The following is a 25577-nucleotide window of genomic DNA, read 5'->3' as shown; positions in this document are numbered from 1 at the left end:
GCTGTAAGCTTTCTCCGAATTACTCAATTTTCCCTGTGACTCTCAGCGGTTGCCTACCCCGCCACACAATATTCCTACCAACCTTGTCCTCGAGTCCTACCCCCTTCGCCGTGTTACTCACCTTGTGCACGCGACAATCTCTGGTTGATTGTAACGGAACCTATCTTCAAAAGGAATCTGTCATTGATTATCTTGTTGTTTTGTTTAGAACATTCATCGCCTGCAATCCACACACTTCGACTCCTTACACCATGAGCGCCGCCGAGGAAACCAAGCCCGTCGAGGCTGTTGCCGTCGATGCGCCCGCCCAGGTCGAGGAGCCTGCGAAGGCCGACGAGACTGTCCAGAAGGAGGAGTCTGAGGCCAAGCCTGCCGAATCCGAGAAGAAGGACGCCAACATCATCAAGACAACCGCTCAGATCGACAGCAAGCAGCACTCTAACAATGTGAAGTTTGACGCTTCGCTTTTGAAGGAGACCGACGACCCCGTCGAAATCCGCAAGCAGGTAAGGCGCTACGTCCGTGTAAACTAGGAATGATTCATTGGCTAACCTGGCCGATTCCAGGTCGAATTTTATCTTTCCGACAGCAACCTGCCCCATGATAAGTACCTCTGGGAGCTTACTGGCGGATTCGAGAACAAGCCCATCCCCCTTAAGACCATCACCAACTTCAAGCGCATGCGCCGCTTCCAGCCCTACTCCGCTGTTGTCGCTGCCCTGAAGGAGAGCACCCAGGTCAACATCGCTGGCGAGGAGGGCGAGGAGACCATCCAGCGTAAGCAGGCCTACACCCCTGGTAGCGACAAGTACAACGCCCGCTGCGTCTACGTCAAGGGCTTCGGCGACGAGGAGCCTTCCACCCAGTTCGACCTCGAGGCGTTCTTCACCCAATTCGGCCCCATCAACGCCGTCCGCCTCCGCCGCACCAACGAGAAGCTCTTCAAGGGCTCCGTCTTTGTCGAGTTCCCCGATGAGGAGGCTGCCCAGAAGTTCGTCGCTCTCGATCCCAAGCCCAAGTGGAAGGACCACGACCTGAAGATCATGCCCAAGATCGACTACGTTCGTGAGAAGAGCGCTCTGATCAACGCTGGCAAGCTCGAGCCCAACACCTCGCGCCGATTCTTTGAGGGCAAGGAGGGCAACGACCGTGGTGGACGCGGTCGTGGCCGCGGTGGCCGTGGAGGCAACTTCGGCAAGGACGACTGGAAGCAGCGCCGCGACCACGACCAGAAGAACGGCTTCAAGGGCGGCCGCGGTGGACGTGGTGGCCGTGGCCGTGGCCGTGGTGGAGACCGCCGCGGTGGACGCGACAACCAGGAGAACCGCAAGAACCCCAACGAGGTTACGAGCGACCGCAACGCGTATGTATCGAACTTTGTTTCTAGAGCGAGCAGTTTGACTGACAAATCCTGTAGTGGCAAGCCTACGATCCAGGCCACGAACGACAAGGGCGAGGTCGTCGCCGAAGACAAGAACGGCAACGGCAAGCGCTCCCGCGAGGACGATGGTGCCGCCCAGCCCGAGGCGAAGAAGGTCGACACCAAGACGGATGTCGCCGCATAGGCTAATGTGGTGGATGTCTACCCATTGTGCCTTGGATTCCTCTGAAACAAGATACCACTTACAAAAGCAACTTTATCGGACTCGAATTTTTGGCTCTCCTGCCCGTTGACAATACGAGGCAAACGGTCTACGGCGTTCATGGGACTTGGCTTTAGGTATAGCTAGCTTAGAGGTCTGGTTGTTACGAATAGCATGAGCATGTGACCTTACTCGGATAGTGCCTCGAGTCTTGCGAGATCGCAACTGCGAGAAGCATCTGTCCCTATTCATCAGCGGATATACGGCTCTCTGCTGTGTCACACGTTAGTCAATCGAGATATTTCTGACCATTTATAACAACCATTTGGCCCTTGACTCGTTTGAATTGGCGTGAGAATGGCACTAACTAAGTGCATACACCTGCTTGGTAGGGCACCAGCTACTGCAATGCCAGCAATGCGCGAGTAGTATCTCGCGGGTCGCGGGTCACTGACCCTTGATAATGAAGGAATCGAGCTCTAATGCCGCACCCCCTCGTATGCGACCCAATCTGCCGGGCGAAGGCCGAGTTCTCAGAGATGCAACACAAGCAAGGATGTTTGCCGTCACAATTCTGAGGCCGAAAAGGTTGCACGCTGTGACAAGTTTACAGGACTGCCAGAGTGTGGAGATGGTCAGCCCCATCCAAACCCACAGCGAACCAACAGGAGCTGCCATCCGAACGTCGGCGATCCTGGATCGGCTGCCGATTCGGCACCGGGCGCCGGGACGGGCAAGCGAAATTACGGAGTACGGAGGCAAAATCCGGCCACTCGGCAGTCGCAGTTTCTCTCTGCTGCGCCATACGCCCTTAAACAGCACGGCGTTTGTGGTTCTTTATGTCCGCTGTAACCAAGAACGTCATCCGTTTTCATCGTTGCCGTACCAGCTATTCCCGCACATGCTCCCGGGGAGAAGGGTTCAGGTACCTAAAATAACAATGGAAACAGCTGAGCCCCATCGAAGTTTCGGGGATTTCTGCGCCTAGCGCTGCTTCAGACAGCATCATGTGGCCAAGGAACCCCGAAGGCAACCTCTGTCTGCTCGAGTTTCTGGTCTTGCTGTGCAGCTTTTAGTCGCATCTAACCGTGTCAGCAGACGTCATTGGACAGTAAGCCAGTGTTCCTGGTCATGGACATCGGCATAACGACTACCTTCCCGAAGTGTTAGGCGCGGATGCGTGGCCGATGGAGTAGCGATGTGCGGCGGGCCGCACTTCTGGGGAACTCTGGCTGGGGCGCACTTGAAGAGATTTTGTTGGGAATGATTCATTCCTACGTACCCTCCGTTTCCCATTGCTCCTCGTTTTTACTTAATTGGAGATCGTTCCCGGTTATCTGGAGTTGCATGGGTTCAATCTATACTTCTCCCCTTACTTTCCAAAACTTACTGCCGCCTATCCTTCCGTACGTGATCGAAATACTTTTACTTTCTATCAACGCCTAGGCGATTGGCTTGTCATGCTCAAAGACAGACGTTGAGGTATCCTTCATTTGCAGACTGATAAGGTGATGGCGGAAACGAACAATACAACTCGCACGACTCAACATGACTCCTACCACGAAGACCAGCCAACGAGTCCCCAGCGCACGACGCTGAGACATGAGGTTGAGAGAGCAATCACTGGACCAGCGGAAAAGGAAGTCCGGGAAAAACAGACGGATTCTCCGCGGCACTCAACTTCCTCAGATGACAGCGACAGCAGCTCGGGACACAGTGGGCGCGTCCTTCAGAGCACGAGGAGCACAAGGTCCCGGTCCCTCACCAGGACGATATCTGAAGTCAGAGATGGAATCGAGAACAGACGAGACTTGGAAGTCGGCCCTCCTTCAGACTTGGAAAAGACACCAACCACCAGAACTCCACGGGACCCCAACTTGGTCACATGGGATGGACCCAACGACCCCGGAAACCCGAAACAATGGTCTATGAAGAGGAAGTGGGCAGCAGTCTTCTGCAGTATGTTGATTCCCCCGCCTGTAAAAAGGACGCTCACTAATGTCGCCAGTATCATGCTTCACCCTCCTCTCGCCAGTTTCCTCGTCCATGGTCGCCCCCGCCCTGGAGGCCATCGGCAGTGAACTCAACATTACCAGCTCCTTCGAGCAGGCTCTTGTTCTCTCCATTTTCGTCCTCGCCTATGCCATCGGCCCCCTGGCTTGGGGCCCCCTTTCAGAGCTCTACGGTCGCGTGATCGTTCTTCAACTCACGAATCTCTTCTACATGTTTTTCAATCTCGGATGCGGCCTCGCCCGCACAAAGGGCCAGATCATAGCATTCCGCTTTCTCGCTGGCCTCGGTGGCTCCGCACCTCTCGCTATTGGTGGAGGCGTTCTTGGAGACCTTTTCGAAGCCGAGCAGCGTGGCAAGGCCATTTCGCTTTATAGTCTCATGCCACTCCTAGGGCCAGCCATCGGTCCAATCGCCGGCGGCTTCGTCACGCAAAACACGACATGGCGCTGGATCTTTTACAGCACCACCATCCTCACTGCGGTCATCCAGTCCATCGGCGTGTTTGTCCTCCAAGAGACATTCGCGCCCGTCCTCCTCACTCGAAGAAAGAAACGCCTCATCAAGGAGACGGGCAACACCGACTTGCACACCGACTTCGATCACCCAGACCGTACCATCGCCCGCACCCTCACCATCGCCTTTACCCGCCCCTTCCGCCTCCTTGGCACTCAGCCGCTGGTTCAGTGCTTAGCGTTATACATGATGTACCTATACGGCCTCATGTATCTTGTCCTCTCAACCTTCCCCGCGCTCTGGACGGGCGAATACGGCGAAACCGTGGGGATCAGTGGACTGAACTACATCTCTCTGGGCCTCGGCTTTTTCATCGGGGCGCAGACGTGCGCGCCGCTGCAGGACCGTATATATGCCGCTCTCAAGCGCCGGTACGTTCCTGACGGCGGTCCTGGACGCCCCGAGTTTCGGGTGCCGATGATGATCCCCGGCGCCTTACTGGTTCCTACCGGGTTGCTGATCTACGGCTGGACGGCGCAGTACCACACGCACTGGATTGGGCCTAACATTGGCGCGGTTATCTTCAGCGCTGGGGTAATTATCGGGTTCCAGTGCATTCAGGGGTTCCTAGTCGACACGTACACCAAGTACGCCGCGAGCGCGGTGGCAGCGGCAACGGTGCTGAGAAGCTTGGCCGGGTTCGGGTTCCCTCTGTTCGCGCCGAGCCTGTATAATAAACTGGAATATGGTTGGGGTAACAGCTTGCTTGCTTTGTTGGGAGTGGTGATTGGGTGGCCTGGGCCATTGTTGCTGTGGAAGTTTGGGCCGAGATTGAGGAAGAAGAGCCAGTATGCTGCCGGTTAAGCGTTGTTTGATATACCCCTGCGATGGAGATGGAAGAGAAGAACGCTGTTTTTTGGTTTGAATGTATCAGAGTGTTAATAGAAGCCCTTGAGAATTAGTGGTGTGTATGAACTGATTAGCATCTGGGCGGACTTCACATCAGCGTGCAGTTTACATAACCGTTTCGAGCATGAAAGACATGACATCTATTCTGAATTCCCACTTCGACAACTTGAAGGCAAACTGTCTGTGCTAGTAGTATAACCAGTCTTGTGGTAGGATATCATAGCTACTTGAGAGAGAATGAAAAGCCCCAATACAAACTGGCCGCGCTGCCCAGTTGCCAGTTTTCCTACGTTTTGTGTTTTTGTTTTGTGTTTGTTTTTGTGTTTTGAAGCAGGATGCCACATGAGAAGCAGTGAGGTCGTCATGGATGCTGTTACGGAGTAGTTACTCATCAAAGACCTTAGTCAGCAACTCGAGAAACCGACTGAGTTCTGCCCTACTGTCATTGAACAATCGTAGTCGTCCATTTCTTCGCTGCTGGGCGCTGACTGGTTTGTTGATACTTTAAAGACATATGCGGTGGTCTGCGCGATGAATTACAGACATTACTCGTATTTACTAACTTAAAGGGTCAACTCATCCGCATGGCCCGTCCCGTCGTGCTTAACCGACAGCAGAAACTGCTGGAGCTGAGAGACGCTGAATAAGCCACTGCATTGGATTCAATACGCCAAGGCGCCTAGAAACGATGAGATAGGAAGGCAATGTTAGAAACATTGGTCGTACAGGGTGGTTTTTACTAAGTTTCAAATCAGGCTACCATGTTCACAAAATACCTCAGCATATGTTGCTGGTTGCTGAGTGTGGCGATGGGGTCTATAGTGTTTGCTGATACTTTCACGATAATAGCATTTTTTCAAGCATTGATACTGTATATAAGGCACAACATTCAGTTTACTCTAAATCCAATAAACCAGTTCTCAGTCACTCACTTGTCACAGCTTAAGAAGAAGTCCTCCCTTCAACATCGATCTTGTTCAGCCCTTCCATCCTTTCTCACCGCCCTCAACCATAACCGTCAAGATGTACGTCGCATTGTCCTCCACGTTCTTCGCAGCAATCGTCCTCCAGCTCGCCAACCCGGTCTCTGCCAACTACGAAACGGGAAAAGCGGTGCAAATCAACTTCTACTCTAACTCGGGCTGTTCGGCCTATACCAGCGAGACGGCGGCATGGTGGACGCGCTCACCCCGCGCGGGCGAGTACGTGAATGGCGGTGCTGCGGCAGAATGTTTCGCGCTCAACATGCCAGGCAGCAGTCAGAGCATCAACGTGGCTAGTGTTTGGAAGGGAAGCGGAGCGAAGACTAGTGGCGGCTGCTATCTCTACGACGGGTACAACTGCGGAGGAGTCACCAAGTACGCAGATTACCGTAGCGGCTCTGGGGATTGCCTTGCGGCGAGGAGCTCAGCTGGGTATCTATGGAAGAGTGCTAGGTGTGGTGCGGCGCCTAACTGAAGGGAATAGCGGTCCCGAGGCATCAATGACTGAAGTCTGGTTTCACAACACGTAAACCTCATGGGATGTTCTTGATTCAAGGTACATTTGGAAAACAGGGTATACGATGATGGGAATCAATCTTCGAAAACGCCTGTTAAAGAACCGTCCCGCATCAGACAGGCATTCACTGGGGAACAAGAAAACATCTTGAGGATCAAAACTCTCAAGCGTTTTAGTTGACTTTTCTCTGCATCAGGTATCAGTTTGTTGCTTGCAGGGGTTCAAAATCAATGAAATCAATACAAATTGCAACATCATCGGTGCTCAGCTCTAGTGGGATTGTACTTGCTTATGGAATAATTACTTTGACAACTGGTCTGGGAAAGGCGAATAAAGAGGCTGTTTTCAATTTACGTAAGACTGAATATGTCTGATGATTATCCCATTCAATTTTAGAAGCGAGACGCGGCGAAAGTTAAAGTGTTTATGTCCTATCATTTATAATGTCTGCTTATGGAAGAGAATGGAAACTGAACTGCTCTGAGAGACTCTCCACAGTAAGTCAACATCGTGCGTGACGAGTTCAACATATACACAGACCTTCCTACATCGTATGAACACTGCCGGCCTCTGTGGTTGAAAGAAGATTGGTTAGCAACTTAGAGTTTGACAAGCTCCACGTGGCAACGTCAACTGTCTTTATCAACTAACCACACCTCGAGTTCCATACTAGAGGTGTCTAGGTCTATTGCTCTTTGGTTTCTCAAATACTTGCTGAAGTTAAATTCAAAGATGAATCGTTGCTTTACGAATATAGACCCGGCGCACTCAATTGAATCGTTCTGTCTCATCTTTCTGACAATGTATGGCGTGACCCTATCTGAACTTCCTGGCTTAAAGAACAACACAGTTATAACACAAGTAGACGACATACTGTCTATTAAGTGTGAAAAGTGTTGTTTATAGGTTCAAGTACATCCTAAATGCTTGTGTGGACTGTTTCCCTTAGAACACTCTGTTCCATCAAGTTGGATTCATCATCATGCTATAAGCGTAGTTTAGCTTTTTCACTCGTCAACAGGCTCTTGGTTAGCTAGATTTGCATTCTGGCCGACTGGAAGTAGTATAATATAGATTTCTCGATGGTCTCAATCGCTTCGCCATCGACTGACGGATAGCCAAGATATGCATTCAAAGCCGGGCAACTCATACCGTTACATAACTAGGCAGACGTAGTAAGCGCCATCACAGTGGCCAAGAGAGTACCGTGTTTCCTGACACAGCCGGCAAGTTCTCAGCTCAACATCCCACCATCTTCGGTTTTCTGATGCCAGCCTTAGTACTAGGTAGTTGTGATTTGCCGACGACGGCACGATACTTTGATCGCGCCTATGTCGCGGCGGAAAGTGGAAACCTTACCTGTGTCACTGCGGACTTGAGAAACCATAATTACCTCCGCAAACAACGATGCAACGTTGTAGATACATGTGATGAGGCAGCTAAACGAACTTCGGAAGCCAAGCACCGCCATGATACGGAATATAGTTGGGTTATGGTGCCTAAGTCAAGAAGAAGGGATGGTCTTAAATCCACCATCCACCTGAAGCAAATAAAAGTGTGGGATATCATGCGGGAGTGTAGTGTTTAATACTCCAACCCATGTTAACAACATGAAGTTGCCGTATTGAGAAGCACACAATGTTCATACTCAGAGTTGACACCGTAGAGATGGCAATATAATACCACTATAGACTGACCAAGGTCGCAACAGAAAGCCAGAAAGGCTTTTGGATGACGCTAAGGTTGTCAGGAAAGTCTCCGACAACGCCCAACCGTACCAAGCGATACACCTTTCCTGCAGAGCCTGCTTAGAGCTTCCCCGGTAGATTGCGATAATAGCTGATCCCTGTTGTCACTGTACAGTACCTTACATCACAAGCCTAAGATTTAGACACCCGCATAATGTTGTGCTACCATAGAAGGGACTCCATCATGGGGTGGGACACGGCCACACTGACCAATGCGGGGGTGACATCGTCAGGCCCCCAGATCCAGACTTTGGACGCCCACGGAAACACTGAAAAGGGGCTTGACAGCAGTTCCAGACAACTAAGGAAGATCGGCGTAGACCCTCAGCTCTTGAGCGAGGGGAGGTTTTATTCCTGGGCGTAGCTTGGCTGTATCTGGAAACGATCGGAGCGGAGGGAGGGCTTCCTTGCTGGCTCTGGGAGCCATGCGGAAGCATCAGCAGACAATTTGCATACCCAATATGAAGGATTTGTGTCATGGAAAACAGGGACAGTATATTTTGGGACGCCGTATGCCTACAGAAGGAGGTGATCCTCGCGACACTCACTGTTGCCCATCCCATGAGGAGCAGAACAGACCCGCGGGAGCTGCGCCTCTCTCAGGTGATCAAGATGGGTTGCACTAGGACGTCAAGGATTGGCGTAAACATCGAGCCGCAAGGCAAGCTTAACGGATGATTGCGACTCCTGACTACCTGCCGATCAGTAGAGATTACTAGCTCACACTCCACGGAGCGGTTGGAACAGAATCCGACGTCGAGGGGGACTATAGAAGTGAGCTCTATAAGGTGACATCTGGGTAGCTCGCCCCGACGGATGCAAAGACCGCGGCTCAGCGGGAGGAAGACTCAAAAGAGGGGCACCATGACCGACGGAAGCGAGCCTGTACTCAGCCAAGTAACGGTGTCCCGACAGACTTCTTTCAACCTAGCCTCCCAGAGTTCCGCTCCAGAGACCTGAAATTCTCCGCCTTTCTCTCAGTAAAAACCTCAGAGCATTCAATATGAGAAAAGGTAAACCTAAGGTGGCAGCGCCATACAAGATTGGCTCAAACCTTGATCCAATCGTCAATATGTGTGTTCATGCTGCTCTAGCCCGTAAGCTGGTTACGCTCCGAGAGCCCAAAGGATCGAGTGCTCCCTTCATCCATTACCACCTAGACCTAAGGTTGTTTGCAGATCTACGGCCTCTAAGTGGCTGCCTTGGGCAACAAGCCACTCATCACCTGTTGAGTACAAGCACGATGGCCGCAGTTTTACCTCCAAAGAGGTTAGCTGCTTTCACTCTTGCCATGCACAACTGCAGTGGAGCCGCTGCAACCTCGATGTGCTGGTCGTACCAAACATTTGAAGTGGTTGGTTTTGTGTGTCAAACTATAACGCAAACCCCCAAATACCTCTTCTATAGAGGGGAAAGCCCTCCGTCGAGAGTAGTTTCGGGGTCTGTGTTGTCCTGATAGAATCACTTGCATCCTGACAGCTCCCGAATGCTTGAACAAAGTTCGTCCGGCACGTGTGGGCACTATACAATATCTCCTTTCCTCCGACCCAAATCTTGAACTTAGCTGTCAAGCTTGAAATTAAGTGCCGTAGGCAGCTAGGGTAAACAGTCGGGGGTGGAAAAGGCTGCATGAGCAGTAGCATTGTTTCGATAGACGTCATGTTCGCAGGCCCGAGTGTGCCGTATGCAACAGTCCTCTCATCCCGTGCGGGCGGGACAAGGTCGAAAGGAGAGCTAGTACGCAGTCCAACAGAAGCTGGACCAGAGACTGAATGGGCTAGCCTGACGTTGTAATGCTCAGGTAACCACGGGTCTGGCCGTCCGGGTACTATCGACAAGCATCGCTCGCTGTGATGCTCACGGCTCGTAAGCGGCCCGGAGAACATGGTAACCCCTCTTGCAATATTGCTCGTTAAACTTTTGAACGCCCGTCTGCAATTTTGTCAGCTATAGTGCCGTCCTGATCGTGAAATGAGCGGTAGAAACATGGTAGGATCCTCCATGATCAGCGGAGTGGCGGGTCACAGGAGGGACTTTTGCCCCGGAAAGAGGAGATCTTTTCCTGCAGTTCCACACGATGTGCAGCAGCCGCTAAGGTGGAACTCCCCGAGCATTTCGCTAGGAAGGCCGAGTACCATGTTGGTTCCGAGAAGCTGGGTAAAAACAAATGTCAGAGCCATTCCTCGTCCTTGAAGTATAAGAGAAAGCGGGCAACAAACCTCAAGAGCGCTTACTCTCAGACACCGAGGCTTAACTAGGGAACACTTTGCAGACTTGTGACACAGTTGCTTGGTAGCTGGACCTTAGTACGGTCTAGAGGAGCTTCATCTCCATCGATAGAAAGGTAAGGATACAGCCTGTGGAGCATCTTTCCCCTGGATGGAAGAGCGGTCCAGATGCCGAAGCCCCCAAAACCACACCTTGAGTTTATGTTACTTCAAAGTTCTGAAGACGGCCCCCGAAATAGATCTACTGAGATACAACAATACAAATGCATGATGAGTGAGGCAAGCCCATGCGGAAAGGGCTGCTTCATCTAATCAGCAGACTCTGTCTGAAGGTTGGAAGCTTCCGGAGATCCACTAGACCATCCATCGTCATTTGCCTGCCGCCCGATTTTGGTGTGTGAGCATAAAGGCATCCATGGGGATGAACGCATAGACCCAAGTATGATGACCATAGTGACAGCAGCCAATAGCAGTGTATTACTCTGGTGTGTTGAGCTGTTGGTTGGGAGGATTCCGTGGCGGCCTAATCAAGTCAAGGCGGCATGAGGACTCCAAGTCAACGGAAGCCAGGGTCATGCGCTCCGACTGGGATCAAGTTGGAATGAAACTCTCAACTGAGTGCCGGCATCAAAAGAAGAAATACTCCGCTGTGTCATACTCGTGAGCGGGGGGCGACGTAGGTGGTGACTGAATTGAAATGCACTGCAACAGGAATCCAAAAAGCATTTGCCGAAATACTAGCCATTGGCAGTTCCCTCCCGGCCTGTGTTCGCCACGTGGTTGCGAAGGTCGAACGGGAACAGGTCCTGTTGAGTTGGAAGACAGAAGGCCAAATACGAAAGAGAACGGAATGGCCACCCATTTTGTGGTATGCAGCAGCGACAGCATGAAAGGGTGACATTAGGGAGACGCTACGCGCAAAGCGGTATCTCAAGAACAGGCAGCTCGGTCATGTGAAAAACGAACGGAGCATGCAGAAGCAGTTGGTTCAATGCTTTGACGGTTACCGAAAGCTAACCCTGCGTCAGAGCTGCCGAGTGTTCGCAGCTCAGCTCAACCCGTCAACGATAGAAAGAGCTCATGCGACCAGAAGATATGGCCGCCGGCGATGATGAGTTGAACAACAGTCCCCAAGACAAAAGCTGTGTTGAATTTGAGTAGACAGTCTCACCGGTACAGCACTCACTTACCGGTACTACTGGTGACTGACTGAATTGGACCTGTGATATAGGGGGGTTAGAACACATATAAAGGTGTGGATGAGTTGGGGTAGAACATGGGTTGTCCATTGGTTCGTGGAGGAAGCATTTGTGGCAAAGCCACGAATGGGAGCGAAGGGGCGTCAGTCAGATCTTTCCAAATTTTGGAGTTACGGACCGAGGACCGTTAACGGTATGGCGCCACGCGCGACGCCGTGCCGTATTCAGGCTAAATACCTCGTGGCACTTTGAGCAACCTAATTTGGTGGCGCCATTCCACCTTGGGTTCGCCTTTGCCCATCAAAGACGTCGAGAAGCCATCTGGATGACTCGTCTGCGTCGTCAGATCCGGTAGAGGCAGAGAGAAAGGGCCATGTAATCGACAGTTTGGTGTATGTGAGAACCCTGGAAACGTCCCGTCGTGACGTCGTTATGGACGGATGACTGAACCCCTTTCATGGACACTGGGTGGTGGGGTAGGCACTAAATGTCGTCTGAGGGAGACGGACCATTCGTTCTTCTAGCCATGGGTAACCTCGGCCACTTTGTAGCGCTTGAGACCGAATATTGGTAGCGAGGTGTTGTCGGCCAAATGTCCACGGTACAATCCACCATCGAGCTGCGCTGCTTCATGCATGCGCCCTAAGATGGAACTGTGGTGCTCTGCTGTGACTAGGTTTCGGTCACTGGGCTGTCAGGGAGTTGGGCACGCCACAACAGGACTGTCACAGCAGCTTGAGCCTTGAGACGCAGGGCTCGCTGAAGATTGTCTGGGTCTTGTATGAAGCTGTGATGAACGACCGTCTCCAAGGAAAGGGGCTATGGGAAAGATTGCGCGGTCTCCGTACTCGCCAGTATTGATTGCTGGTGGCACGCCTTCATCAAAAGTTCTCCTGGAATGACCCACCCGCCCTCGATGTGTCAGTGGCTTGCAGATGTGTAGCTCGGCCAATTTCTGCCGTTCTTCAACCCTCAGGCAAATTCGCGAAGAGGCTGTACTTTTGGGCGTTTGTGATTGCAGCCAGGCGTCGACCGTGGTCTCTGGCAGAGGACAAGGATACTCCATGCCATTGATAACGAGAATCCAGCATCCATCTCCGATGTGCTGAGGAATGACCTCTATGTGCCCAGAGTGCCGTGTGGCTTATTCGTGGGTGATCTGGCATTTGAAAAAGCAACACGATGGGCGGCGACCTGAAGAGGGAACCGAGGCCATCGTAAAAGATCGGCTTTATCCCTACACGGCGTGACTCTCGGGGAGGACCGAGTAGATTTCGGGGAGGGGGGGTGAACCAGAGTACAGGTGTAACTTCGTCTGTGTGTGTGTGTGTGTGTGTGTGTGTGTGTGTGTGGGGCAGACGGGCGGGACGACTGCAACGGGTGTGGAAGGTGAGGAGAAACATCCCTTGCTCCGCATGTGCGGAGAAGCGGTGGAGGCAACTGAATAGGCCGGACCAGAGTGATCGTTTCTCCAGACTCGGGGGCATACGAAGGTCTGCACCATAAGGATGGTGGTGAGATTGGTGTGACAGCCTGCAGAAACTCATCTGAGGGAAAAAGCGAGCCGACTGAGAAGGATGACGAGCATCAAGTTGGAAGTGCCTTGCAGTACTGGCAGCACCTTTGCGGCCTGCGACGTCCTCGACGGCTCTCATTTCGTCAAGTTTTGGGTTTCTCCTACTCCGACTCATCACAGGAGAGAAAAGTCTCGGGACCGATCGGGTCTTGAATCATCGGCAGATTTCCAGAGACTGGTGTGTGAAGCTACTTCGGATGGTTTATAGTGGGAGTGGTCCCCAAAGCCACGCGAAACGATACGAGTGGCGCTATGGTTGGGAATAGAGGCAAAACGCGTGTGTCTCCTATTCAGACCTCGTGCAGAACTTAGAGCCAGCGTACCCCTTACAGGTACCTTGGCTTAGATTAAGTCAACACCACCAACGAAGAGCTGGATGCCGACTCTGGGTCCCGGGGGGTTCGTTTATTTGCCAGGGTCGATGGGGCTCTGAGTTTGGGCGGAATACCGGAGCTTCTCACGCTGTCGTGGTATTCGTTGAAGGTAGGTCAATAGTGTAGGGATGCCCTGGAGGCCATCGGCACTCGACCTGCGGAACCGGAGGTGAAGATTTCCCAGCCGTCCTGACCCGTGTCTCGTGTCCAAGCCAGTGGTCTGAATAGGTTTTGGTAAGGCCGATGCGATGTGTGTGGAAGCATGATTCGACGGTTGGTTATGGAGTTGTCTAGCATAGAGCATGGTCAGTACTATGGTATCTTTGGCATCAGGATCCACAGCATCGTTGCGAGGGTAGGTATGGCGTTGCCGCCTCTCTTCAGAAGAGCGTGACGATCGATTCGGTGTGGGGCGACTGAGAAGGCTGGAGTTCGGGCACTGACTGTTTGTTGATGTTGCAACAAAGATGAATGTTGATCAGCAGGACGGACTGGTGGTCAAGAGACTGACCGGACGGCCCGTCACAGAGGGAAGTTCCCTCTAACTCTGATCGATGTACCTCGGGTTCTGGACCAGGTTGTCTACGGTGCCTGACGAATGTTCAACATCAAGATTGATGGGTGGAAAGGAGGACCCTGAAAGTTTGCCCATGTCTGCGCCGTCTGTGGGGAGGCAGAGTCATCACCCTGGCTCTATCTCTGTGCGTATTGGTCGCGTCGGTCATTTTACTCAGTAATGCCGGGCTCGGGTTCGGAGGCAGAAGCCAATCTAAACTAACAGCACGTTTCGAGGCAATAGAGCTCCCTGTGGCCATCTCTCGCGTACATCGTTACAGCAGAGTCAAATGCTAAATGGGGCCCAAGTCTGGATGTCCGAGGGCAGAACTGGGCTGCTGGGAACGAGGCGTTGGGCAATGTCGGGTGGGCAACCCAATCCAGCCTCGAGAGCAACCTCGAAGAGGAGCCGACTCAGAGGAGCCAACTTTTGAGGACGAGCAAGGACGAGCAGGGACGGGACTCAAATGCCTGGACCTCGGAGTGGATCTTCCGCGTGACTGGAACACACACGTACAGCAATAAGATTAACTCGGTGCCATCAACCTGCCTAGAACCTTTCAGGATCATCCATCCCATCCGTCCCGTCCCATTCAAACGCATCCTCACCATGGGCATCGCCTGCACACCTCCCGTCCTTGTCTCCTCTCCGCATTTTCTCCTACCACACGGGACCCCTGTCGCCGCCATCGTTCAGACGGAGGTTGTCTTACCATGTACCGACGCCGCACCCAACACCTGCATCAAAAACCTGGAGAGTGCAGGTTGGGGTAAACGAGACAACTCATTTTCTTGGTGCATTCGTGGTGGAGGGCGACATGCAGCAGCGAGGTCGCAGACAGAAGGACGGCAACGAGACGCCATCCATGGATGCCATCAGACGCCGTCCCTCCTCCCACAGATCAGATTAGGTCCGCCGCCCGTTTACCTTGGCGTCAGCTCCAGGACGAGATGCCGTGCCGTCCATCGTCACTCTGGCCAAGACTCAATCCAGCCCAAAGGGTCCCCTCCCCCCATGTCCTTGGCTCCCGTTTGGGAACATTCTAGCAACGCAGTTGATGAGAATCTGGGGTTCGTGCAGGCACGCCCTCGCCTCCTCTTAAGCCGTCCGTCCCCTTGACCGCTGTATCTGCTCTCACACCCCATGAATGAAATGCACCGACGGCGCGCGCATGGCCATTGTGTGCTGTTCGACTGGCTACCAAATCTCCAACGTCGGACGCCTCCCGCCCGCCCCTATGACATGGGGCCTGAGCCTGTCGGCCTTGTTCGCCCTGGGCGATGCGGCTTGAACCACGTCGGACAAACTACGTCGAGGGGACGTGGCCCTGCCTCAGGCCGGCCTAGCCGTGTCGCATGGAAGCTCGCTTCCGTCATCATCACCATTTTCTTGAATCTATTTAATAGAAAAATAAAGGGAAAAAGAAGGGAAAGTCATAATTGCAGGCACATATAGCGCTCCAGCGCGCCATGCCGTTCCGAAATGACCGGCTCTAGCCATGCCTGTCGCCTGCATCGTGGCAAGGAACGCCAGAGCCCGGCATGCACATAGGTACATCGAACGTCTCGATAGAAGGCACAGGATTGCCGCTAACACTGGCGGGCGCCGGACGGCACAAAAAGCCATGGGCCAGAAAGAGGTTGCGTGACCGCCACTGTGAAGAGCCAACAAGATCGGACAGCGGGCCAAGAAGTATGGGATCCTAACCGCGGTGATGTGTGCTCGGCGGCACCCTGACCGAACAAGAAATAAGCCAAGACGCCTTCCGCCAGGCCGGACGGTATTATTGGCCAGGATGGCACAGTCCAACGAGGCACGCACACCTGTTACTGCCAGCCAGCCCACTTGGTGCCGCCCTGGTGGAGGTATGGAGACGAGTCTGAAGACTGGAGAAAGACGAAGGGAACCGAGACGCGGAAGGCCGATTCCCCAACTTTCACTCCCTTCCCCGACTTGCGCCGCACCAACCCCCCTGCCCGCACTGAATCATCATGCCTCACACCATCCATCTACCTGTACGCTACCTTTGGGCGCAGTCCTGACCCAAGCAACAAGTCAAGCGAGTTTCGTGACGGATGTCCCGAGGCAGACCAAAGAGAGGAGCCGGGAGACCAAGGGAACAGTGGGGGGAGGAGCCTGTCCCGGTGGGTGGGAAAAGGTTTAGTGACAGCCCACGTCGTCTTGTCCACCGCCGGGTTTTGCTTTTGGTCCTCTGGGCGGCTGGAATCCCGTTCGTAGTCTTCACCTCACCGGACCGGCTCGGCTCTCTTCTCACTTCCATGGCAAGATCATCACCCCAGCAAGGAGAGGGGGATGCGCCCATGGTTCTAGACCGGCGCAGCATCTTGACTTGAGCATGTGGTCCCGTTCTTCGCCCAAGATGCCGCTTGTCTCCACCCTTTCATCCGTGAATGGCCCGCCCGTTGCCAGTTTTTCTCGGATTGCTGTTCGTTGCTCCTCACCTTACCATCGCTCATCGACAGCTAGACCCCTGTCCCCCTCATTGCAACCCTACCCCGTCTTCACATCTTATTGTGTACAAGCGACCCATATAACAGCTAAGCCCGAGGAATCACAAAGGCACCATTTCGCTTCTTCCCCCCTTCGAGAACCTGACGCGCCGTCGGTACGTCTGTACGCCTGTACATACATTGCCGGACTTGTCGTTATTTCGCCGTCTTGAATCGTTCGCGCATACTCGTACCTACATCAGCTCCCTTCGCCGCCTGTCACCACCCATTTCCCCTCATCTCTCACCCCTTCGTCTCTCCGTGTATTGGGTTCATCAATCTAAATGACATGATATGTGCTACCTTACCTAACGACACGCGGATCAACCGAGCTTTCTAACCGACGACCAATCTAACCATCAACACCTTCTCGCGGGAGCTCTGTTATACATGCACGCCAAGCTTCTGTTCCAGACTGCGTAGAAGAGAAGTAGGAGAAGTAGATTCGAAAGAGGAACCCAAAGTCAGCCGTCACAACGAGGATTGTCTCAGTACCAATTCCATCGATCGAGTTGGGGACGCAGTCACCGTCCTAGAGCTTCCGAGCTACCTCGAGGCCACAGTCGGACTTTTGTCAACCACGCAAGAGCAGAGCGCATTTGGCCCACGTCCAGCTCAGGGCGAAAGAAGGAGGACGATAGTAAACGGTTCCTCTCTTTAGAAGCTTCTTTGCAACAAGAGCTGTTGGCAGAGAGCCTCGAAGAAATACGAGAGAAACTCTAGGGCTTAGGTTGGTCCCCTTCACCCAGCATCTCATGATTTTTCTTTTCTGGAGCTTCCGTTGCTCGGTCCTTTCCTTCGAGCCAAGCCGTTGGGCTTCTTCGGTTCCCTATCACCTGTCCCGTCTTTCCTAGCCTCCAGGCCGTCTGCATCAGTTCCGCCATTGCATGGTGTTGAACTGAGACGGTCTCCAACAACAAGGCAGACCATGTCAATGTCATGTTTGCTTCTTAGTTCGACTCATATTGTAATGGACCACGCCCGACCACTTTCTTGACTCCGCTCGTTCCCGCTTTCTCCATCTCAGCCCACCCCAGCACCGCTAACCAACCGAAGCAGGTGTACTATCGCATTACTGTGGACAACCGTAACAACCAGTGCCACGGGAGAGCATTCTTAGATATATACCCATCACCGACCCCTAGTTTGGGTAGCCGATCCTGTCAACCCCCAGTTTCATCTCTGGTCCATTACCTATAACTCCTTTCAAGTATCCGGGCAAGATCGGGATCCACGTCTCTTGAATTTACATGAGAAAACACAACTAGATACTCGCGGTTCGAGTAACGTCTTCACCATTCAGCCAATACGCCAACGCCAACGGGCTTGGTCCCAGCACGAGGAAGACAAGATGTTGTCCAACCCGCTCCATCGATTCTCGCCGTATCACGGCATGCAGTCGGGCACTCTCTTCTCCAATACCCACGTGCCGAACGGCCATTCTCACGCGAACGGCCTTGACCCGCTCGCGCCGAACTCACATTATGCGTTGCAACAACTCCAACAGCATGTAGGAGCACACAACAACCCTCATCTGGCTCGAGGGACACCTCAATCGAAGCATCGCCAACACCCGTACGGCCCCACAACTCGGTCGTCCAGCACATCGGGGCCCATTCGAAGGAGAATCAGCCGAGCCTGCGATCAATGCAACCAGCTTCGCACAAAATGCGATGGGCAGCACCCCTGCGCCCACTGCGTAGGTAAGTATATGGTGTGATGGGCCGTCGAGCCATTGGAGCTTGTCTGACTTAGATGCGCAGAATTTGGGTTGGGCTGCGAGTACGTCCGCGAAAGAAAGAAGAGAGGCAAGGCGTCTCGGAAGGACCTTGCGGCGCAAGCCGCTGCACAAGCTGCGGCCGGAGGCCCGGGACAGGGTCAACAATCACCCTCCGACGACAACGGCCACGCGTCAGAGCAATCCGAGTCTGTCGGTGGCAAGAACGGCCAGCCCTTGGGCAGCGACCCGCAACAAAACCATGGCGGAAAGGGTATAGACGACCTCAGCGACGATGCCATGCAACACAGTCAGAGGACAGGCTCGCTCGACAGCCTAGGAGACTTGACCGGCCATCCAGCTCACTTATCAACTCACCACGGAGACCATATGGAAAGTCCGACAGCAATGGATCTCAACAGCTACGGCGGCGTTCATGGGGGATACGACAGACAAAACCTAGGTGCACACATGATGCCGGGGCCAGCCCACGCAGGTTACGCTCCCACTCAGGGCGGGATGTCAGCGTATCCCGATATTCCGTATGCCATGCAGACCCAGAGCCCGACAGCGTACGCCAACAGCGCGCCGTTCCGGATCGCCGCCAGTCCCATCAGCGCATATCCCTTGGGGGGTGAAGCGACATCCCCAGAATGGATATCCATGTCACCTCCGCCGGCACAGTACCAGTCCCACATGCCCTCGAGCAGCTACGGCCATGCCACCCAACAGCTGCGATATCCCGTGTTGAAGCCACTGGTCCCTCATCTAGGGAACCTCATCCCGCTCTCCTTGGCCTGCGACCTGATTGACCTCTATTTTGCATCGTCGTCGTCGGCGCAGATGCACCCAATGTCACCTTACGTCTTGGGTTTCGTCTTCCGCAAGAGATCCTTCCTTCACCCGACCAAGCCGAGACGCTGTCAGCCTGCTCTTCTGGCCAGCATTCTCTGGGTTGCGGCGCAGACCAGCGACGCTCCTTTCCTGACCAGCGTGCCATCGGCACGTGGCAAGATCTGCCAGAGACTGCTGGAGCTGACCGTCAGTTTGCTTAAGCCACTTATCCACACGCCATCCGGCGACACGTCTCCCGTCACCAGCCCTGTCATTGACGGCGTCGCGCTTGGCGGGCTGGGAGTCGCACTTCCCGGATCCATCAGCATGGATGCGTTGACGGGTGAATCCGGGCCGTTCGGTGCTGCCGGGACTCTGGACGACGTCATTACCTACATCCATCTTGCCACCGTGGTTTCCGCAAGCGAGTACAAGGGCGCCAGTCTCCGATGGTGGAACGCGGCGTGGTCTCTGGCTCGTGAGCTCAAGCTCGGCCGCGAACTACCACCGACGCCCCTCTCCATAAGCCAGACCAACGGCCATGAAGCGGATGGCGACGCGGATGGTGAAGATGAAATGGGCGGCGCCAGCCACCCGGGCGTCATCATGGAGGAAGAACGCGAGGAACGCCGTCGGATATGGTGGCTTACATACATTGTTGACCGGCATCTGGCTCTTTGCTACAACCGGCCCCTGTTCCTGCTCGATCTCGAGTGCGCCGGTCTCTTGCAGCCGATGGACGACAATGCGTGGCAGAATGGGGAGTTCCGCCCTACTCATGTCGCGACCGACCCCAGCCTCGGAGACCCTGCGCCCGGCCAGCACAGCCGTGTACGTGGCCCGCACTTTGAATGTACCGGGCACGGCATATTCGGGTATTTCCTTCCCTTGATGACCATCCTTGGCGAGATCGTCGACCTCCACCATGCTCGGAACCACCCGAGGTTTGGCGTCGGTTTCCGCTCTGCCCGCGAGTGGGACGACCAGGCCAGCGAAATCACGCGCCACCTCGAGGCCTACGAGAAGAGCCTCAAGCGGTTCGAACAACAACACCTCACGCGGATCAACCTCAGCTTGGACGACAAGGGCGACGTGACCAACCCGGAGGGCGTGGAGCACGGCCCGATTGCAGACATTGGCACCCCGTCCGTCCACTCGGTGCACACAAACGCCTCGAACCGCATGACGGAGAGCGACATCCAGACCAAGATCGTAATGGCCTACGGCACGCACGTCATGCACGTCCTGCACATCCTGCTTGCCGGCAAATGGGACCCCATCAACCTCATCGACGACAACGACCTGTGGATCTCGTCCCAGGGCTTCATCACCGCCACGGGCCACGCCGTGTCGGCCGCCGAGGCCATCAACAACATTCTCGAGTTCGACCCCGGCCTGGAGTTCATGCCCTTCTTCTTTGGCATCTATCTTTTGCAGGGATCCTTCCTCCTGCTGTTGATCGCCGACAAACTCCAGCTCGAGGCGTCTCCCAGCGTTGTCAAGGCATGTGAGACGATTGTACGAGCCCACGAAGCCTGCGTCGTGACGCTCAACACAGAATACCAGGTGAGTCCTCCAGTGGTTTGTGCAACCCTTTTTGCTGGCTGGTGCTAACTCGTTGAGCAGCGCAACTTTAGCAAGGTTATGCGAAGTGCTCTGGCGCAGGTCCGGGGACGGGTACCCGAGGATCTTCACGAGCAGCACCAGCGCCGGCGGGAGCTGCTGGCTCTGTACCGCTGGACTGGCGACGGCACCGGACTGGCACTCTGAGTCAGTCCTATGCCCGAATTTCCAAGGTGACGCGAGTGTCCATAGAGCGATGCAGACGCGATTGGCGTCAAGAGGGACTCGATGAAAGAACGCGGGGACGGAATACGGATAAAAGGGTGTTCATCACGCCGCCCTCACAGGGCAGCCTGGGCTATGGGACATGGGACCATAATGCAGGAATTATGTGCAATCAGGTTGGCGGGTACGCGGGCTTACAGACGGAAAATCCCACTCAATTGGGGAGTGGAGGAGGGGAAACCGAGGGTCGTAGGGCAAAAAAGGGGGCTAGTTTCTACTTCGGGCTTCAAAGAAACGATATCATGGCTTGTGTGGCTTTATATACCTTGGGTTTGTTCTTTTGATAGGGGGGGGTTGAGGGAGGGAGGGTATCTGGTTTTTTTTCTATCACCTTGGCTCTTGGTGTTTTGACGGGCGGACGAACGGGCGGAACGGTTGACGGGTAGAACGAACCGATGACCTGATGGGATGGAATGGGATTCATGTACATAGCGACGTTTGATGGGATGGATCAAATGAGATCCCGCGTCCGTGTCACACCGAGTTCGTACTGCTGGCATTTAAGTTACGTGAATGCCTCAGGGTCCATGTGGCCAGAGCCGTTTGCCAGATGGTACGCTTTTTGTTTTGTAGATGCTCGACCAAATCCATGGTATCCAAGGAATCGTCATGTTTGGGGGTTTTCATTTGCCCCTCCTTTCTGCCCTGCACCAAACATAGGATATACATATATTGGCGGAAATGCAAGCCGGGTAGCCCCCCCTGTCAGGCACACATAATTTCAACAGAGCTTGCCGCAAACAACACGGCGGCAACGATTCCGTGTAGATAAACACGACACAGCATGCCAATCCCCTTTCATATACGCTTACATTGAGACCAGTTTCCTCCCTTTTCCCCGGAGCGCCAAGATATCATAAGTGAAGCAAAGCCCTCTCTGCTCTTAATCCAGACCCGGAAGCCACCCGTTGATGTTCAACGAGCTCAGCCCGTCAAAGTTGGGACTGTGGGTATCCTCTTCCGGCTGCCTTTGCGGCTGCGGCATCCCTCCGCCGCCGCCACCGCCGGAAAACATAAACATCTGGTCCCCGGGCCCGCTGGTGGCGGCGGCACTGGCCATGTTCCACGCCTCAAAGTTTTGATGCCACTTTGCGCCGTCGTTGAGGAACCAGTCCTGGTCGAGCCCCTGGAAGACCTGGCCGGGTGAGACCTGTCGTCCGTTTGGTGCGCCAGGGCGGCTGCTCCCTGACGGCGCGAGGTTGCTGTGGGAATTGCTGTTCATTGCGCTGTATCGTTGCTGCTGATGCTGCTGATGCTGCTGTTGGTTTTGGTATGTCGGGATTGACTGTGCCAGCCCCGCCTGCGACCACCCGCTGAACGAACCCTGCCCCATGCCGCCCATACCGCTAGACCCGCCCCCGCCGGCGCCGAGGTGCTGCTGCGACGGCAGTCTTGTGCCGCTAATTTGTGCCAGCGACGCACTCGCCATGAGTAGGTCGGTCTGGTTCGGCGTCACGTCGGCTTCACCCGCGTGTGATTGGACGAACTGGTCCAGCGGGCTGTACTGTTCCTCGTGCTTCCCTGCCCCCGTCGCCGGCGAAAGGGGCTGATGCTGCGGCGGTGAGGGCGACGTCGCCACGTTAGAATGGGGCGAGGGCACGTCGGACGTGCTAAAGGTGCCGTATTTCTCGTCCGTCCGCTGCAGCACGGCCGAGGCCTCCTCGGGGAGCTCGACGTTCCACTTGCGCGCGAGGACGCTGATGATGCTCAGCGTGCGGCGCGCGCAGAGCCAGTCCTCGGCAATTTCCTCGAGGTGCTTCACACCGTGGATGATGTCGCGCTTGGCCGTCTTCTCGGGCAGGTTGAGCATGTGAATGGTGCAGGCGCTGTGGATCATGTAGACGGCGATGTTGCAGATCTGCCGCAGGTTCCACGTCTTCTTGTAGAGGCGCATCAGCTTAGAGATGGCGCCAGCATTGGCGGTGCAGATGCGTCGCGGTGAGACATGTGAGGGCAGTGGGGAGGCGGCGGGGGTGTACTTCAGAAAGGGGCGGAAGAGGTGAATGTATTGGAGGTGGAAGAACATGCTGTGAGCAAATTAGCCAGGGAGAGATTCAGGCGAGCAATATGAATGACTTACTGTACGAGGATCACGTTGGGAAGTTGGCCCTCCTTTGGTTCCAGCTCCTTTGGTAGCTCCTTTCGCCAATCTTCCAGCCTCCGGTGCAGCTCGCTCAGCTTCTTCAGCTCAACAGACTTGCCGCTCGAACGACCGATGTGGTTAGGATGGTAGAAGAATAACAGCAGGTCGCTGCTAATCTCGCACAGTTTGGACAGCTGCAGCCCCACAGCACGCGTCCTCGACGGCTGCTTTGAGGTCTGGTCGAACCCGGTGTCGGTGTACGGCGACCACAGCTCGGCGTCCTCGCTGGGGAAGACGTCATACTTTGGTACGTTGTACGAGTTCTTGGGTATCTGCGGCAGTCTCCCAAGGTAGTTGGACCAGGCCTTGTCGAAGAGGAAACAGCCCCAAAACGTCATCCGCCGCGCGTCGACGGCGTGCTCGCCGAGGTTCTCCTTGTCCGGAGACATGCCGCCGTCGTCAAAGTTGAGACCGATGTCCTGGGCCATGCGGAAGGCCATGCCCGAGTACACCCAGCCCTTGGCCTCCCGTCCGCAGCCGGCCTCGCGGACGGACATGAGGGCCAGGGCCTGGACGGTCGTGAGGCGGGGCCGCTCATACTCGTCGTTTTCGACGATGAGGCGCTTCGCCTCGGCGAAGAAGTGGTCGCCCTTGGTCCGGCTGTCGCCCGGAGTACCGTAGGCCCCCGGCACGCTCGTGAAGTGGCATCCGAGAGCCAGCATAGCGTTGACGAGCAGCGACGAGCAATACACAGTGCCCTTGTGCTGTGAGCCATGCTTCCCCCTGAAGAAGTCCCGGTAGAACAGAGTCTTGGATAGTGTCGTAAAGTAGGTATAGTGCCAGTTGAAGTACATGTTCATGAGGTGGGCGATGAGTTCCTTGTCCTTGGTGACACGGGTCCAACTGGTGATGGGGTCCTCGTTGGCGAGGTTTGCGTCAGACTCTGGCTCGTTGGCGTCGGCGTCGGCGGGGTCGCCAAGGTAGATGAGATGAGAGGTGCCGCCGATGAAGCGTACTGAGCCGTTCTCGAGGCGCAGCTCACCCATTTTGCGGGCGAGCTCCCTCTCACCCTCAATGGGCATGTCGGCCGTGTAGCCGTCGTCGCCGTTGTCATTGTCCTCGGCCTCCTGGAGCATGGCCTCATGTTTGAGAATCTGCTCGGCGACGGTGTCGAGGCTGTCGCAGGTGCGGATCCTCTTGACGATGTCGGGGACCTCGTCCTCGTTGGCGTTTAGGATGGCCTCGATGAGGATCTGCAGAGTCGAGTTCCGGGCCTTCATGCTGTCAATCTTTTCCCGGTAGACGCCCTTCCGGCGGTGGTCCGAGTTGGGGTCATAGACGCACTCGGTGCCGTAGACGCTGGCACAGGCGGCACAGCTGGGCACGGCGCCGTCGCATTTCGATTTCCTTCGGCGGCAGGCGATGCAGGCTGTGGATACACAGCGTCGCTTCTGTGACGCCGCATCGCCGCCTCTCCGCGACGACTTCTTCCTGTTGCTGGGTTGCGGCGCAGAGGAGGAAGAGGAGTTCTCGGGAGGGTGGGTGAGTGAGCCGACAGAGGTAGAGGGTAGCAGTAGGTCTTGGTCATCCATGATGAGACGAGACAAAAAGCCTCTTTTCCTTGTCGTTCCCCGTTTCTGCTTTTTGTCGACTAATAGGATGGACGTTGAAGAACCAGGGGAGACACCGGAGATGCTGGGGCCAAATTTGACGCGGTGCACGGAGATGTGGGAATCTGGATGGAGACAGAATCCCGGGGAGCGAACGGGGTGGACGCGGCGGCGGCAGCTGGGTGAACAACAGGCGCCCCACCGGATCAAACACAAGAGTTACCTAGTGTTGCGTACAGGTACAGGTACACTGTGAGGGTGAGTTGAATGGGGATGCCCCGCGTTGCCGGTGAGGGGTCCAGACCGAATCGATGGGTTGAGAAGCAACGTGCGGCGGAGGCGGAGAGGGGTTATACAAAGTGCGCTGCGGGCGTCTGCCTCACTTAGGTACCCTCGGGTCGCCGGTCGATGAGTGTTCCCTGTCGTCGAGATAAAGACGCGGCCAGCGATTGGGCGCGCAGGGGGATGCAGGCTGGCGCCGACGTCTGATAACGATGCGGGAGATGGGCAAGGCAGGCAAGGTAGCTTGTCCCTTTCGGCGATGGAGATTTAAAGACTGGTGAGCTGCTGCCGATCCCTCGCGTGTGAGTGAGTCGAGTTGCTCGCCTATGTGCTCTTACAAAAGCGGCTGCTTCGGTGGCGGCTGGGATTTGCGTGTATACGTGGCAACGGATGGAATAAGAAATCCCCTTTCGAGAAATGTTCTGGATGGAAAGAAGAGCATCAGAACATATGGCCTCATGAGGGGGAAAAATTGACTGAGACGAGACCGATCGACTGGGACGCCAAGCCATAAAGTGAGTAAGTCGTTTTTGGGGGGAGTACTTCCGGTAGGG

At 54.8% G+C, this 25577-nt stretch overlaps 5 protein-coding genes across 5 annotated transcripts; 4 read left to right on the top strand and 1 right to left on the bottom strand.

Annotated features, from left to right (window-relative positions):
- Nucleotides 1–251: 251 nt before the first annotated feature.
- ColSpa_05476 (protein La) lies at nucleotides 252–1565 on the top strand (the record flags this gene model as incomplete). Its single annotated transcript, XM_049271688.1, has 3 exons — nucleotides 252–506; nucleotides 567–1363; nucleotides 1418–1565. The coding sequence occupies 3 exons, from the start codon at nucleotides 252–254 to the stop codon at nucleotides 1563–1565; spliced, it is 1200 nt and encodes a 399-aa protein (XP_049127645.1).
- A 1529-nt stretch (nucleotides 1566–3094) lies between these two features.
- ColSpa_05475 (efflux pump vrtL) lies at nucleotides 3095–4913 on the top strand (the record flags this gene model as incomplete). Its single annotated transcript, XM_049271687.1, has 2 exons — nucleotides 3095–3542; nucleotides 3619–4913. 2 exons carry the CDS (start codon nucleotides 3095–3097, stop codon nucleotides 4911–4913), a joined length of 1743 nt encoding a protein of 580 aa, XP_049127644.1.
- A 1068-nt stretch (nucleotides 4914–5981) lies between these two features.
- ColSpa_05474 (uncharacterized protein) lies at nucleotides 5982–6416 on the top strand (the record flags this gene model as incomplete). The annotated part of the gene is made up of 1 exon (XM_049271686.1): nucleotides 5982–6416. One exon carries the CDS (start codon nucleotides 5982–5984, stop codon nucleotides 6414–6416), a length of 435 nt encoding a protein of 144 aa, XP_049127643.1.
- An 11901-nt stretch (nucleotides 6417–18317) lies between these two features.
- On the top strand, nucleotides 18318–20970 carry ColSpa_05473 (xyloglucan-specific endo-beta-1,4-glucanase A; the record flags this gene model as incomplete). The annotated part of the gene is made up of 3 exons (XM_049271685.1): nucleotides 18318–18352; nucleotides 18405–20766; nucleotides 20827–20970. 3 exons carry the CDS (start codon nucleotides 18318–18320, stop codon nucleotides 20968–20970), a joined length of 2541 nt encoding a protein of 846 aa, XP_049127642.1.
- Nucleotides 20971–21931: 961 nt separating this feature from the next.
- On the bottom strand, nucleotides 21932–24723 carry ColSpa_05472 (nitrogen assimilation transcription factor nit-4; the record flags this gene model as incomplete). Its single annotated transcript, XM_049271684.1, has 2 exons — nucleotides 21932–23075; nucleotides 23129–24723. 2 exons carry the CDS (start codon nucleotides 24721–24723, stop codon nucleotides 21932–21934), a joined length of 2739 nt encoding a protein of 912 aa, XP_049127641.1.
- Between the last annotated feature and the right edge of the window lie 854 nt (nucleotides 24724–25577).

Source organism: Colletotrichum spaethianum (genome assembly GCF_022836535.1).
Source record: "Colletotrichum spaethianum MAFF 239500 DNA, contig12, whole genome shotgun sequence".
Lineage (NCBI taxonomy): Eukaryota > Fungi > Ascomycota > Sordariomycetes > Glomerellales > Glomerellaceae > Colletotrichum > Colletotrichum spaethianum.
This window is presented reverse-complemented; position numbering and strand designations above follow the sequence as displayed.